The following is a 16,699-nucleotide window of genomic DNA, read 5'->3' on the forward strand; positions in this document are numbered from 1 at the left end:
GTTATCGGTTGTGAAAGGAAATGGGGGACCAGAGGAGTAAATGGAACTTGGGGAGTGGGGAACAAAAGTAATGACCGATAAAATTGGTACTTGGCCCTATTAGGGGAAAATGGGGACCAGAAGAGGAAAGTGAATGATATAAATTTTGTAACCCATTCTTTCACATTTTTTCTAAAAAAATTTCTGGGAGCACTTTTAAAATTATATCAAAATTATAGAACTATTATAGGAATTTAAGGGGGGCAGTGGGGCCCGTGCCCCCAGTGCCCCCCCTTTAAATCCGCCCCTGCGTGTGGATGACAAAAAATGTCGAATTGCTTCGAAAATTTCCTGCTTTTGAAGTTGTTTTAGGATAAGAACGAACGAAAGATGCTTCTTTGAAGCTGTGTGTGCTTGTGGTTGCAACAAAGTTTGGTAACTTCAGTTTCTTGGAGACGCCATCCCATATATGCAGAGTTTATCCACTCAGCAGCTGAGTCACCATATCACGAATTCATGGTTCGAAGACTCGGCCGAGACCGGGTCACCGTCTTGGCTCTCGCCGATACGATACCGTGACGAAACGATACCGAGATATTCAACTAGCCGAGACGTTACCGTGAAGGTTGAAACGCCCGAATCACTCCGAGTCATTCAACTCGAATTTTTATTATTTTTACTAATTTTTTAATTATTTTTATTTACCATATTTTTTACAATTTTTAGAATATTAAATATTTCAAAAATTCGCGTCTCGTCGAGACCGCGACCGATATGTCGAGACCGATGTGGAACGATCCAGGCCGCGACCGCAACCACGACCGCTTTGAACCATGATCACGATACTTATAATCAACTTGATGGGGGAAAACGGATCATCCTTGTTTGTCTGCTGCTTGATTAGTGCTGGGAAATTTTTTGTTTATGGAAGAAATTTGCAGGAGTGGTGATAGATTCCACAGTTTCATTGTTTGAAAGTAAAAAGAACGAAAGGCATAAGCATCTGTTTAGTTTTGAGATAAACATTCATGTTTTGGGTTCCATCTGTCCTTGAATTGTCAGGTTTGAAGCAAGACTTGGAAGGGAGAAATCTCAAGGCCTAAGCACAAAGTTGGCTGTAGTTAGTAGAATTCACACTCGAAAAGGCACACGGGCATGATCATAGGATCTTTGGCTTTTATATTGTAAACTGGTTGGTGGTTTCAAATGTGGATAGTTATTGAATTTTTGCAAAAATTGTTGTTGATAAACTACATAGGGACAAAGAGACCATGGCGTGGGTGGTCAAGTTTCCTCCTTTTCGGGTGGAAAAGATCACCTTTTTTCAATCTAAATGTGCACGTATTAACAACCAAAACAAGAAAAGGAAACACAAGACAGAGGTAGGGATGGGCATCTTGATGATCCAGTGGTCCGAAAAGCCCAGTGATTCGATTCGAATTAACGGATATCCAATCTGGCGGATCATATGCCGTCAAATCACGTCCGGATCAAGGAGTAATGCGAGTCGGATTTGGGTATCATTTTTTGTGATCCGCGGATATCCAATCGGATTCGCATAGCATTTTTTTTTTAGAATTTTTTATACATTTAATTCACTAATTTATAATAATTTTATCTTTTTTTTTTTATTTTTTGTCCTCTTTCAAAATACGCTTTCTTTGTATATGTGTTAAGTTTTTTTAAATATATTGTCATATAATTTGTGGGTAAGAAAAATTTTAGATAAAATGTTGAATCTTGTTACTTTATATTGCAGCCAAAAAAAAAAGAGATTAATTTTGACTAAAAATTTCTTTTTTTTTTAATGACTAAAAACTCGTATGTAAGTACAACCTATCACTTATATGACATTTTTGAAACTCTAAATACATTTGAATTTCATTTTATCTTTGAAATTTATAGTTTTCTTTCAAAGGAAATTTTAAAATTTAGATACTGATCGGAATTTGAAGTCTCTAATTCTAGTAATTATTATAGGTGCCTTTGTCCATACTCTTTCTTGAAAGGGAGAGTAGGTAGGTATCCATCCCTTTTCTCATTGGCTATATCTTGCGATTTATTTCCCATGCCGTCCAATGCCATCTAAGAAAGTGTACTACGTATTGAATATAGACAAGAATCTTTAGCATGTTGGTCCTTTTGCTGCTGAGAAAATACCAAATCTCCAGCTGCTGCAGACGTTGATAGTTTGGCTCCCAAGTGGCTCTTGTGGACGGCCTTAAATCTTATCCATTTTCTTTTTGATCTTCATGCACTTTTAGGACCATATTTAGGAAATGTACTAGAGTAGAGTCACTGGTAAACATCTAGATAAGGGACAGAAATGCGAGAATCAAACTTCAGGACCGTATTTGGAGAGGAATGGAGATTGCTGCACCAATTTTTGGCACTACACAATACATAAGAGTGAGTGGTAAAAACATCTAGATGAAGGGATTGGAGATGTCAGGATCAAAAATTGCAATTTGCTGTTTAACTCCTAAATAGTCGATCTTGTGACCAATGATGCCTTGGTATGTTGGAACTTGGAATCACTCGTACAGAAAAAATTTGCTGGACCACAGTAAGTTTCTTGGCTCTTGTTCATTTCTTCTTTGGTTCATTTTCAACTCAAATGGGAGCTGAACACACGTCATTGGATATGTACATTTCCATTTCAGATTTGATATTTTCTTTCATGGTCGGTTTGATTCCGTACTCTTTTGATTTCCTCAGGACAAGAAAGTCCAGTTGAAATTCTATGATCCCTTTTGAATTAGGCACGTTCTTGTGCTTTTCACACTAGCTAAAACTGCCAAAAAACCAATCATTTTTTTCAGCGAAACAGTTCATATTATTGCAATGGTCCTTGCTGGCTACTTGTAAAAAGCAAGGTTTGGTGGCCATTCTCACCAAATCTTGTGGCTCCTGAGTCTGCAGAAACGTAATCACTTTTAACTCCCACAAGCTTCCGCTGGCCCTTCCTCTTTCCTTGATGTGATCTTTTCTCAACGTAGAAAAGGTGAAAATGAAAGCACCTATGATTAACGTGCAAGCACCTATAATTAACGTGCAAGCAATGTGGATTAAGCACAAATTAATCTATCCGCGCCTTCGAGGGCAATACACAAGAAGGCGTGGAATCTGGATACTATGAGTCACGCTTGGTCACTGACTTCTGTCTAAAGCGTGTCCAGCAAATGCTTGCAAGCTCATTTACATCTTGTTGTCTGTGGAAGCCAAGGAGAAATGAACCTGCTGAATATAAATTGCTAGCTGTTTTCATCGTCTTTGTTACCAATCGCTGCATGAATGGGGTAAAACAGGTCCATTCTTGTGCATGTGCTGGGGTTCTTTCCATGTATTCTTGAATCAAGTCTGTCTCATGATATGAAAGTTCTTGTGACAAGTCCATTCCAATAAACTATAAACAAAATTATGATTGATTTAAGCACTTTGAGGTTTGAATTTGATATACAAGAGAGTGAAGATTCGCACAACTGCACGAGAAAGTTACTTGCGTTACATTCTTCCTAAAATTGCCAGGATGAATGCCTTAAACATCAGACATAAACACAAAGATTAGGCATTCATACCAAACTTCAGCATTGAGATGCAGCAGGTCCTGCGAAAAAATGTTTCCAGGGGATGAATCAATGCTCATGGGGAAAAGTATAAGCATTTGATTTTTCCTCTCCAACACTGACATGAAGAACAAGAGGAGTTCTCCTCTAAACTGTAATGGAATGTGAACTTTTATATATTGCAACAGAGACGGATAATATAAAAACAAAACCAAAGGTGGCCTGTCTGTTTACAGATATCTCATACTACGTATCTTCCAGTAGGGATAGTACCATTCGTAAATGTCACAATCATACAGCTCCATTGTGATAAATATCCTGAGTGCTGCTTAGTGTTTTAGAATCCATTCAATTTAACAAAATAATTCAGGTTAACAAGTACAGCATCCACTTTTTACTTTTCTCTTCAAGAGTCTGCAATTGGGAAAGCAGAACCGAGTTTGTTCCCCAAACGATAGCACTTCACATTGACAGGATATGGACCAAGCTCAACTTGATTATCTTCTCCACCCACAAAGAAACATAGAGTATAAAGCGCAACTTCAAACTCAGGACTCACTCCTACCAAACAGCTTGAGACAGATTTCAGAACACCGTTCCATTCAAACTGAATTGTGAGTAACTGGGTCTCGGAATCAGGCTGCAATGTATACAAAGGATCTAAGTTTCAAGTGTATCGCATGAAATAAGCTAAGACTGAAAACCCAAAGCCATGATAAAATTAGGCTAAATGACTACTATGTTTCTCATACACCATAAAACTAGTATGTTTGAGAATAATCTAAACTCCCTATTTACCAATACATGCATTTCACATATTAGCTGAGGTTCTTTCTCATTCTCAATTAGATGGATAGTCCTATAAAACCCATCCAGGCATCATCAGCTGGTTTGCCCACATCAGCACTAGAGTTGCTCTTTTTTTTTTTTTTTTTTTATTTGAAAGAGAGGAAAGAAAAAGGAATAAGCATCTTTTATCTGATTTGGGATTCCATTGATCAATGAATTTGAGACACATTGCTTGAACGCTGAAGTGATGAACAGTATTAAGAGGAAAAATATGTTAAGTTATAATTCAACAGAGAATCCAGAAAGAATGCTAACCATCATTACCCAAAAATTGACCAATAATGAAACAAGGGGAAGTTTGCACTATAAGATTCCAAATATGTCCCAAAATTGCTATTTCCTATCCACTGCAGCATGAATGTAAATGAATCACTTACAAACTGTCCATGCCTTCGAGGAAGAATATAACCTTGATAATCCACCCTCCCCTTTGCTTCTTCAAGATAAAACTGCAGACAAAATGAAACAGATTGACATCTTTGTAAAGTACCAATGAAACGCATTCAATAATTAATGAGAACATTGGTAGAAAGAAAATGGTTACAACTGAAAATAACAAAGGCTAATAAGGTCCTAACCGTGCCAACAACTACTGCAATTAATGCTGTCTCCAAAGTACTAATGTGCATATGGTTTACCAAAGATGTGATCTTAGTCAATTCGAAGAAGCATCCATGTGATGCAGAGTGTTTGTTGACCAGAATCTATTTAATTGAAACTAGGAGAATGCAGTTTATTTGCATCCAAAACATATCAAACTGCAACATTACCTTCACAGCTCCTCTTGCCAAATCAAATGTCCTTTTCATCGGGTTAGAATTTTGTTAGTGAGTTCTTGAATTTCCATTTAAAATATCATATCCCACCTTATCACAATAAAAAGGGTAACATTTTTTTTAGTCATTACTCTTTTCAGATGATACTTATATAGTTTATACTAGTTCACAATAACTCAATTAGTACAGTAAGTTATTAAGAGTAAAAGAAGTTAAGGGTGTTTTAGGCATGTAATAATTTCATTAAGGGTATGTTAGGTGTTACAGAAAAAGGAAGAAACACGATTATATTATATAGTAATAGATGGATAGAAGAATCCATTTGGAATGATTAGAAACAGTTTTATGATTACAGAAACACGATATGCACCTGAAGCCAGTTGTGGAATCCAGACACTTCTTGCTCTCCACGTTGCTTGATTTCTCCAACAAAAACATGCTCAAAAGCTGAAGAAGAACCATGGGTACCACCTCGGTTGTAAAGGTCAAACCAGAGACTAGTCATCACTCTCTTGAACTCCTCATAGTTATGGGACACAATGCCCTTTGATATGAGATAATTGTAGAGATATTTGATTGGTGCAGTTCTACTGATTTCTTCTATAAATGCTGTTTGCTCCTGCTTCTCTTGAGATGTCACATTTTCCTTGTACCCTTCATGTGGGTTGTAGTTATCTAAAAGAGAACAAAAGCGAGAAAAAGTAGGCCTCTTAAATATATCTTCATTCACCCAGGAAAATAGGCTTCCTTCTGCACAATCTCCTTTTTGGTAAACCTTCTTTCCTTCACCAATATCAATTTCATAGTCCTTGCCTGGTGTCAAACGGTTTAAATCCAGTTCCCAGAGCTTGTTACAAGCTTTAGATAGATCTCTCAGTTCTTCTTCTGAGGGCTCCATGTGACTTCTGTATTCAACCTCATTAGAGTAAGTTTGTTCTTCAGGAGGGCGTTTATAGTTGTCCCAGTGATCCATGTGTACCTGCCTCCATTTTTTAAGTCAAATGTTCTATTCAGATAGACACAGCAATATTTTGACCAAAAAAAAAAAAGTTAGAAACAGCAATAAGCGACATACAGAATTAATGCATCACATATATACAGGAAGCTCATATAGAAAAGACTGTCAAGGGGATTAAAAGGTTAGACTCACAATGCCTTAAATTGCCAATCTAGTTTGACATGAGAATGCTAGAAATAACAGAAGATCAATGGATCAAATACAATTGTATCAGCAGGCTAACAAGTCAAAAGCACAGATAGTTACACAAATATTTATGAGACCAACCAGATAGAATACCACCAAATAGGATAAAAAAGTTGATGCTAAGTGTTCCTTTTCAAGCAACAACAACTTTTGATCTCCCAATTTACGAAGTTTTATGAAGTCAACCAGATAATATGATGTCAATATCATGAGTGAATGAACATGTCGACATTGAACTATACAGGATATAATGCAAATTTTGTCCCGACCATTGAGGATCAAAATTGTCAAAGACGAAACAGGGTGTACACTTGGACTACCGCCAAAAAAGGAGGATGGTGTGGCAGGAGCGGGAGTAAAACTAGAATTCACCTACTAAGTGTAAAAGGAAAATGCTGCTGCTGCCCTGACATCACAACTCAAGCAAGTAAATGCAATCTATCTTCTGTTTTCAATGTATCACATTGGAAATAAATTATTTATTCTCAACAATTTTAAGTACAAATTCCTGCCCCTCTTATCTTAACATGCTTGTGTTCGTCAACTTAAAAGAAAAAAAAGCCTAGGTTTGTGTTCAAAAAGATTATGATGGAACTCTAGTTGTTGAGTATTGCAGTTCAACTATAAATAAAAATCCTTCAACAGGGCAGAAGGGAAAAGCATGAATGATACATGTCATGTAATGCACACCAGGCAAAAAGATAATACCTTTTGGTGTCTTTTTGAAGGCTTTTTATGGACAGTTTCCCAACCATCTTTGCTTTCTCCTCCCTGCTGTACAAGTTCCATGAAACCAGTTCCCTTCAGCACCAAGCTTTTCTTAATCAGAAAAACAAAAAAGGAAAATTACACATGCAAACTGAACCTGTTGATTCCACTGGCTCTGGTCGTAATTACCTTGTCTACGCTCATCATTTCTCTCATTATCCTGCCAAGTGGCCTGCAATTATAACATTTAAGATTAGTAATTACCAAAAAAAAGACAGACTAAATTGACAGTTTTTGCAAAGTAATATGAAAAACAGCACAAGCAGTTATCATTTGTCTGTGCATCGAAAAGTTTATGCTCTTCTCTTTCTTGTTAAAATGACATAAATTCAATGCGTTTGATACTTCCTGCAAGGCCCAACTAGGCCTTTTACTAAGTGAAAAAATTAATACATGAATCTTATGCCACCATAAAGATTAAGAAGTTGTCAACAGAAGGATTTCAAAATTCAAGCCCTCACCAAAACAAAAGAGATTTATTCACCACAGTTCATCAGTCTTTGCTGTAAGAAATCAGCCGATTAAACTGTATGCGGAAATACTGAGATAGAGTCCAATTTCGCTGGCCTATAAATCAAGAAATTGTATACAAAAGGATCAAACTATTTTCGGTCTCTAAACCTCAGGGCCATTTTACAGAATACTGATATTTTTATGGGAAATCAAAGAAATATTGTGGATTTTACTGTCGTCTTTCCAAAAAAATGGACTTTAATTCATCTTATAATATTCATTTTGGCGTCTACTAACTGCGTTTCTTTCTCCTTCAAGTGCAACTGTTGTTCCTTTTCTTCTCAAACTCCCTCTACTCCTCCCTCTCCTCCTCAATTCTATTCTCCAGCTCTTCCAACAAAACACCACATCCAAATTTGATGCAAAACCACCAAGGCCAAAGCTATTATAACTAGTTCTAGTATTGTGGTCTCCCACTTGCACAGCACTCATCTGTTCTTGTCATTTTGAATTGTCCCTCCTCTTCTTCTGCTACTGCTGGTGTTTCTTGGCTTTATCTTACTTCTGATCACAATGATGAGGACGTGAATGGCTGCTGCTTCTGCTGCTGCTGCGCTTTGGATCCCAGTAAGGACAGACTAACCCACAACACCAACAATAATTTTCCCAGCACTCCACTTTAATATCTTTATCATTACAATTCTGAGCTCCGGGGATTTGGCTGACAAAGAAAATGAACTAAGGCACCTCAACGGTGCTAGTTTGACATTGATTTTTGGTGGTGGTTGTGAGCAGGGAATAATTGGGATGGAAAGGTGCTGCAGGAGGTGCAGCTCACATGATGCGCTTTTATGGTTGCTCTTCTACATTATTGTTCTCTTCTCGTATGCGTATAGAATTAATGGAGAAAGACGGAGGGGAAGGACAGGGAGAAGTGCAAGAAGAAAAAAATAACAGTAGATGTAAACGGATAAAGAAGATGGAAGAATCGACTTCTAACAGTAGAAGTTTTAGAAGTCAATTTCTCAGAAAACCAACTTCAAAAAGAAATCCAAAAAAAAAAAAAAAATCAACAATGCCTCTGTAAATTCCAGTAAAAATATGAATATTCACGTAAATAACACCTAAGCCCCACATAAGATAAATCAAGGCGCAGATCATCTTGCTCATGTATCAATAATCCAGCAAAATCAAGTTTTTCCCAAACATGCGTTAACCACACGAAGAAAATACTCCAAATTCAACTATATAGATAATAATAGCTTAAACCATATAAGCAGAATCAAGAACCCACAGAAAATCACCATCTACCAAAGCCTGCAAAACTTAAGCAAAAAAAAATTAAACAATTAACCTTCTGGGGTCTCATGGCTGGCCGCGATCCACTTGATTCCCACGCCTCATTTCTTCCATAATTCCCTTCCTACCATCCAAAATTAAAATACCCAAAAGTAAAAATCAGATTTTTATATATAGTTCCGCTAAAACCCGAAAAAAAAGGGTTCACAGGATCAAAGTCTTTAACCTGTCTATTATACTCATTTCTACCATGATCCCTGCTATACCCTTCATCATCATTATCCCCAGAGACCACCTGCTCCATTTAGAACCTAAATTTAACACAGATGGATTAATAACAAAATAGAAAGAATCTCTTTTTCAACAAACCTGAGCCCAGGAGGATCTCGACTGCTGTTCAACATCATGAGACTGAGATTGAGGGTGGTGCCCCTGACCTTCTCTTCTTTCTGCGTTATCTTCATCACCACCCAAAACTGCATTGATCAGTCCCTTAACTAGGCCTTCCATTACTGCTCTGTAGATAAGTGTTGAGAGAGATACTTTCTGTATGTTAGATGGGATGTGGAGAACTGATTTTCAGTGTAGAGTTTGACTACTTTATTGGAGATATTTTATAGTGGTCGTTGAATGGAGTTAAAGAGTTGAAGCTGATGAGGCGGGTAATGGCAATCAAGTAAAATTTGTTAGTTTTGGGGATTTTTTTTCGTGTTCCCCTGCCGACAGCGGAGTTTGAAACAAAATAATAAGCTTGTTTGGATTCTTATTTTACGTAAAAAAAATAGTGTGACAGTTTGATATTATCTGACGTAAAATGTCGTTAGAAAATATATTTACGAAAAATGTAAAAATGTTTGGATAGAAAACTACAATCCAATCATTGATGAATTTGGGATAATGACAAGTCCAAAACAAATCATGTAAAAATCTAAATTACAAATTATACGAATAAAATGAACGAAATGTATGCATTTTCATTTACATATAATTGATCCCAATTTTATGCTTTATATATTTGCATGTTCTTGGGCATTGAAAGTTTGTTTTCGAGAGAAGTTAATTTTTTATTTCAAATTCGAACCATTTCATTTCAAATTCATACCTTACACAAGTTATTTGATGGATTTGGAGTGATAATTGTTCCAAACAATACATGCAAGCACCAAATCACAATTTATACAAACAAATGGATATTGGATATATTTGGATATTCTTGACCATTGAAAGTTTATTTTGAGAGACTTTTCATTTCAAATTTGTACAAGTCATTAATACACCAAAAAAGTATCGATTATAGAATTTAGCCTATTTTTACAATAACAACGTTCTCAAATATATGTATTATATTCTTTTTGTTTTTATTTTCCCACAAGAAAGAGTAATAACCTCCCTACACACATAAATTAGTTGAAAGGAAAAATATATACATGATTGGATTGATAATTTAAACTGGATAATTATATTTCTCATTAACTCTTTGAAATCAATACCTATAGATTAACCATCATGTCCAAAGAACACCCCCCCCCCCCCCCCAAAACCCCAAAAAAAAAAAAATCCACAACCCAAAAAAAAAAAAAAACACGCACACACACACACGAATTAGTTGCACGGAGTGGTGCATGCATGGTTACGTGGACAAGTTTAGCTGAGTAATTATATGTCCCGTTAATTCTTTAGGATCAACACCTGTGGATTAACGAACAAATATATATATATACACATACACACACACTCCCTTTGAAGTTAGTACACCAGAGCCTTGAGCCCTTCAGTACGGCAAAGACGAGGCAAAAAATTCTTGCATGTACACTTGCAGAAGAACTCGAATGAAAAGCACCAAAGTTTCAAGTGCAACTCAACCAACTCCGACCCTCAAATCATTAATCATCTGTGTCCAGGTTCCTGCGAGAAAATCTATGGAACATACAAGAATAAACTCATCATCTTCATCTCGCACGTCATAGCACTGAAGCTCCGGAAACACCAGCTTGGGCTGAAGTAGAATACCTTGTCATGATGTACTGACTGGATACTGAGCTAAAACTGTGAAACATTCATGAAACCGAAGGTTGCTCTGAAATGATGCAAAGACAGCCCCAGAGATTTGGCTTAGTTTCTCAACGAGGGTGTTTTCGCACCAAGATGAAGGATCTAATGAAAGTCACCGAGCTTCTGATGGTTGAGCCAATTGTTGAAGGTCATCAACAACCCTCATAGACTTCCAGTCAGATTCTTCTTTGGGTTGTCTCAAGGCAACAGAATGAAGGGCTCCACTCTGCACTTGGTAAATATGGCATGACCACGGATATGAATCAGGTGCTGACCAAATCTTTTGGTCTTCTAAAACTGTTTCCTCAGCAAGGGATTCTGCAATACAATATACAGCTTTAGGGTCTGGCTCCTCAAACCTAGGCACAGCAACACATCCAGGAGAGACATAGCCTGCAGGAGCACGAGGATGCCAAATCGAGACAGGAGTTATGTAGTCCTCCGGGCAATTCCTCCATACCTGCACCATAATATCCAAAAATTACACAAGCAATAAAAAAGGATACATAGTTTGAAACCTTAACACAAGCATGAACAGGATTGCCAACTGAGAATGCTTGAGAAAAATCAATGTTCTGCTCATTGCTTAACCTGTGAACACTTGCATGCCATGACTTGTACACATAGCTTGATGTGTCAAATAGGAAGTCAAGGGCATTAAATTATTTTCTTCCAAGTACAAGGTTTGCCAATAACATCCAGGTGGTGGCAAAAGGAGGGAAAAGGAAAATGTGTGGAACACGAGAGGTTGGGGTGCCAATGGAGGAGGATGACTGGGAGGAACCATTACAAAAACTACTCAAGAAGGAGGTCCAAAAGCTCAAAGAGCAAGGGGAATTGGAGGCTATCCCTGGAATGCCTCCACTATGCAAATGAAGACATTGGTGTGGAATTGTCGAGGTGTGGGAGGACCCTTGACAATTCCCCAACTAAAGGAGATGATATATCTCCACTTTCCAAGTATTGTGTTCCTGAGTGAAACAAAAAACAAGAAAACTGTGATGGAAAAAGTGAAGAGGCAACTGAAATTCGATCAATGTTATGTGGTAGAACCGGTAGGCAAGGCAGGAGGTCTAACTCTATTCTAGAAGGAGGAGGTGCAGGTGGAAAGTATTACTGATGGTAACTTCTTCATAGAGGTAAAAATAAAGGACCTGGAGGCAAAGTGTGAATGGTGGTTAGTGGGAGTGTATGCTAGTACTGATGAAAACATTAGAAAAGAGCAATGGAGAAAGATAGAGGAAAAAAAGAAAGATTGGGGGGATCTCTGGATCTTAGTGGGGGACTTTAATGATATAAGATCAGGGGAAGAAAAATGGGGGGGGAGAGTGAGAGCCGAGGGTAGTTACAGAGAGTTTAATAGGTTTATCAAGGAAAATGATTTGGTGGATATAGCTTTTGAAGGAAAACCATGGACATGGTGTAATCATTGGGAAGGGGAGGGAGAGGTGAGGGAGAGACTGGATAGATGTTTAGGTTCTGTGAACTGGTTCCAACTTTTTGCAAAGGCAGTTTGCATTCACCAAGAAACCGAAGCCTCAGATCACAGCTTTCTGATCCTGGACACTATTCCCAATCAGAGAAAAACAAAAAGAAGGTTTTATTTTGACCAAAGGTGGGCAAGAAATGGGGAAAGCAAAGGTATCATAGAGGCTGCATGGGGAAAGGAACAGAAGGGATCAAGAATGTTTAAAGTGATGAGGAAAATTAAAGAATGTCGAATGGCACTGTTGATATGGAACAGAAAGCTGAGGATGAACTCTGGGATGAAAATGGAACAGATTAAAAAGAAAATGCAGGAATTAAAAGTGTCAGATGGAGATGGGATACGAGGGCAGCTAGTGGATATGAAACTTCAACTCAGCAAAGCGTACAAAGAGGAGGAACTTTACTGGAGTCAGAAAGCAAGATGCAGGTGGCTGCAGGAAGGGGATAAAAACACTGCTTATTTCCATGCAAGTGTGATGGCCACAAGGAAAAGGAACAAAATCACAGCTTTACAGAGGAGCAATGGGGAATGGGTTGAAAATGAACAAGAAGTGACAAACGAAATTTGCAGCTATTACCAACAGCTGCTCACAACAGCAAATCCTGAACAGGAGCAAGATGTAACTCAAGGTGTTCCAAATACTATCTCAAGACAGATGAATGAGCAACTGATACAACCAGTGAAGGAAGAGGAAATCAAAAAAGCACTCTTTTCTATGCATCCTAATAAATCTCCTGGTACTGATGGTATGTCTCCGTTGTTCTTTCAAAATTATTGGAATATGGTTTGCATAGATGTGGTTAATGCAGTAACTAGTTTTTTCCATACGGGAAATATGCTGAGGGCTGCTAATGAAACTCTTATCACCCTGATTCCAAAGGTTGATAACCCTTTAAATTTGACTCAGTATAGGCCTATCAGCTTGTGTAATACCTTGTATAAAATCATTTCCAAAGTGCTGGCTAATAGGCTAAAGATTGTGCTAAACAAGTGTATTAGTGAGTCTCAATCTGCTTTTGTTCCTGGTAGGCAGATTATGGATAATGTCCTTATTGCTCAAGAAGTCATGCATTTTCTCAAAAACAAAAAAAAAGGGAGAGTAGGCTATATGGCTCTAAAGTTAGATATGTCTAAGGCTTACGATAGGGTGGAGTGGAAATTTGTAGGGAGAATGATGATGCGCATGGGCTTCTGTCCTATTTTTGTTCGATGGATTATGGCTTGTGTATCCTCTGTGTCCTATTCTTTAACCTGAATGGAGAAAGGGTGGGATATATCACAGCCAGCAGGGGGCTGAGACAAGGGGACCCCCTTTCTCCGTATCTCTTTCTAATTTGTGCAGAGGGACTTTCTTACATGATCAACAGGGAGATGAACCAAGGAAACATCACAGGAGTCAAAGTATGCAAAAATAGCCCCCAAATATCGCACCTATTTTTTGCGGATGATTCGGTAATTTGCTGCAAAGCAACAGTTCAAGAGGCAAAGCAAATAAAGGAAATCTTACAGGCTTACTCAAAGGCGTCGGGGCAAGTGATCAATTGTGACAAATCAGCTGTGTACTTCAGCAGGAACACTACTAGACAGGCCAGAGTAGAGGTGTGTCAAGTGCTAGGGGACATGAGGGAAGCAAGCAGTGGTAGATACTTGGGTCTGCCTATGGCAATAGGAAGGTCAAAGAACCAAGTTTTCGGGTACATCAAGAGCTCAATCATGAAAAAATTAAAAGGGTGGAAAAACAAAATGTTGAGTCCAGCTGGAAAAGAAGTCCTGATAAAGTCTGTGATTCAAGCTATGCCAAATTATGCCATGGCTTGCTTCAAGCTGCCGAAAGGATTGTGCAAGGAAATATGCAAGTGCATAGCGAATTTCTGGTGGGGAAGTGGTCAACAAGACAGAAAAATGCATTGGTTAAGTTGGAAAAAATTATCAGAAGTTAAAGGAAAGGGGGGATTGGGTTTTAGAGACCTGGAAGCTTTTAATGAAGCCTTACTTGCCAAGCAGCTTTGGAGAATACTAACTTCCCCAAATCTGCTAATGAGTAAAGTGCTCAGAGAAAAATATTTAAAAGACCCAAATGCGCTGGATAAAAACCCTCCACATTCAGCATCATGGTCATGGAAAAGTGTTCATAGCGCAGGGAGATTGATCCAGAGAGGCATGTGGAAACGGATAGGAGATGGAAGTCAAGTGAACATTTGGAAGGACAGGTGGATAATGGGAACAAGAACAGGTACAGTAACAACAAGTCGTGCTCCAAACTGCCAGATTCAGACAGTGAACCAGCTAATAAAAAATGGAAGATGGAATGCAGAAATTATAAAGCAAATCCTCAATCCAGAGGATAGTATGAAGATCACCAGTATGCCACTCAGCTGTTTTAGAAGAAAAGACAGGCTATTCTGGAGCTTCTCCAAATCTGGGCAGTACACTGTGAAAACAGGATACGCAAATGTTGTGCAAGAAAGGAGCAATGAAATGAGAAGAGACAGGATAGGAGAAGAAACAAGTTGGGAAATCAGAAAGCATAGCTTTTGGAAACGCTTCTGGAAACTGAACTTGAAACATAAGCTGAAGCTTTTCATCTGGAGGAGTTTGCAAAACAGCTTAGCCACCAAGGAGACAATCTATAACAGAACAGGCAAAGGTGACAGGATATGTAGTGGGTGTGGGGAGGATGTAGAAACTATGGAGCATATGTTTTTCAAATGCCCGATAGCTCAAACAGTGTGGAAGATAGCACCAGTGAGATGGGATGGGTTGCAAGACCTTCAAAATAACCTGTGGAGATGGTGGGAGGCAGTCTCACAAACTGAGAAAATGGAAAAAGGAAAGGAAAGAATCTGCTTAACAGCAAACATACTGTGGCAAATATGGAAGTCACGGAACAAGGCCCAATTTGAAAATGAAAAAGGAGAAGCAAGGAAAATAATTGGGAAGGCACAACAGGAGTGGACTGAATATGAGGAGGTGATAGGAAGAGAAAGGAAGGATAGGGAGGGAGGAATAGGGTCAGATCAGCAGAGAAGGGTTAGGGAGCCACCAAAAGAAGGTATCATAAGAATTCACACGGACGCGGCTATAAGTGCAAAGCTGATCAGAACAGGAAAGGGGATAATAGCTAGGCACTGGACAGGAGATATATTGAGGGCAAGAGGAGTAATGGAGATGAAAATAGGAGAGGCACTAATGGAAGAAGCCTTAACCATTAGAATGGCACTCCAGATGGCAAGGCGAGCAGGATGGGGAAAGATAGAAGTAATGTCAGATTGTAAAACAGCAGTCGACATGATCACAAGCAACAATGTACAAGATGGTCTTATAGCAACCATCTTGGAAGACATTGAGGATCTAGTCAAGGTTTTGATTTTTGCACAGTCCTTTGGGTACCTAGATCAGCTAATGTAGGAAGTCATAGGCTAGCACAATTTGCAACAAAGCTAGTTAATGACATTGACTGGGAAAACAACTTCCCAATGTGGCTTATAGAAGCAGCCAACAAAGATTGGAGGGCTGAGGCCACCTTTTGTAATTAAGTTCTTGTAGTATCAAGTTTAATCTATAAAGTGACATTTAACGTTTGTTGAAAAAAAAAAAGTACAAGGTTTGCCAATAACTAGATTAATAAATGTAAATCTGAGCTCCTTAAAATGTTCCCACTACTTGATTGCTCTTAAGATGAGAAATCTATACCCAGAAAGAAATGAAAACATCCAATTCGTGTTGCTGAACGTCTGAAACGGATAAGAATATATTAGAAAACTTCCACGTTCAACTAGGGCTACATCAGCGTTTCATTGAGCTCAGTATGAGAAGCAGCGTGATCTGGTCTGGTCAGCTATGTCTCCACTGAACAAGTCAGAATTGGAATTCACACTGATGAATACTATGAATTTTTTTATTGCCTCTTTTGTGTTTGTGCTAGGGGAGGAGGTTCTAATCTGAAGGAGAAAGTACTAGCATTTACTTTATCCAGAGAAGGCTATTTCAGAGTATACATTTTAATAAGCAAATGAACATCAGAAAAACCGTGGAAACAGGAAACCAAATAGAGGTTAAGGCAACTGTTTTACACAAGATGACTAATCCTTGGATGAGTCATGGCAGGACAACAATTCTGCGATGACTCATCAGTGTTTGATTGAGCTAGGTATGAGAAGTTGAGTGATCTGGTCAGCTCTGTCTCCACTGAACGAGCCAGAATTGGAAATCGCACTGATGACAACAGCTTTTTGACTCTCTTTTGTGTTTGGTGTTAGGGGGG

General features: G+C 38.4%; 2 protein-coding genes across 7 annotated transcripts in view; both read right to left on the bottom strand.

The window, feature by feature from the left end:
• Positions 1–3,698: 3,698 nt before the first annotated feature.
• LOC140012917 (uncharacterized) lies at positions 3,699–9,504 on the bottom strand. Of its 6 annotated transcripts, none has more exons than XM_072061467.1 (8): positions 9,264–9,504; positions 9,121–9,189; positions 8,950–9,018; positions 7,240–7,314; positions 7,083–7,145; positions 5,541–6,149; positions 4,772–4,843; positions 3,699–4,185 (listed from the first exon to the last, which is right to left on the bottom strand). In XM_072061467.1, exons 1-8 carry the CDS (start codon positions 9,402–9,404, stop codon positions 3,952–3,954), a joined length of 1,332 nt encoding a protein of 443 aa, XP_071917568.1. In that variant the 5' UTR covers positions 9,405–9,504; the 3' UTR covers positions 3,699–3,951. The 6 variants fall into 6 exon arrangements, with proteins under 6 accessions (XP_071917568.1, XP_071917567.1, XP_071917572.1 ...); XM_072061466.1 differs by having other exon boundaries at positions 7,083–7,148; XM_072061471.1 differs by lacking the exon at positions 9,264–9,504 and having other exon boundaries at positions 7,272–7,314.
• Positions 9,505–10,590: 1,086 nt separating this feature from the next.
• Positions 10,591–16,699, bottom strand: part of LOC140012959 (uncharacterized) — a 36,297-nt gene continuing 30,188 nt past the window's right edge. Inside the window, exon 38 of the mRNA XM_072061685.1 lies at positions 10,591–11,406. Within this exon, the coding sequence (XP_071917786.1) occupies positions 11,059–11,406 (348 nt within the window). The 3' untranslated portion in view covers positions 10,591–11,058. The remainder of the gene's footprint in view (positions 11,407–16,699) is intronic.

The sequence above is a fragment of the Coffea arabica genome, chromosome 8e (genome assembly GCF_036785885.1).
Source record: "Coffea arabica cultivar ET-39 chromosome 8e, Coffea Arabica ET-39 HiFi, whole genome shotgun sequence".
NCBI classification, from domain to species: Eukaryota; Viridiplantae; Streptophyta; class Magnoliopsida; order Gentianales; family Rubiaceae; genus Coffea; species Coffea arabica.

Bases quoted from the DNA above. Each gene is read 5' to 3' on its own strand.
- LOC140012917 (XM_072061466.1), bottom strand. From the start codon at position 9,404: ATGGAAGGCCTAGTTAAGGGACTGATCAATGCAGTTTTGGGTGGTGAT. The intron at 7,315-8,949 runs GTTAATTGTTTA...TTATAATTGCAG, and splicing joins CAGCCATGAGACCCCAGAAG to GCCACTTGGCAGGATAATGA. The intron at 4,844-5,540 runs GTGCATATCGTG...TTTTGTCTGCAG, and splicing joins GATTCCACAACTGGCTTCAG to TTTTATCTTGAAGAAGCAAA.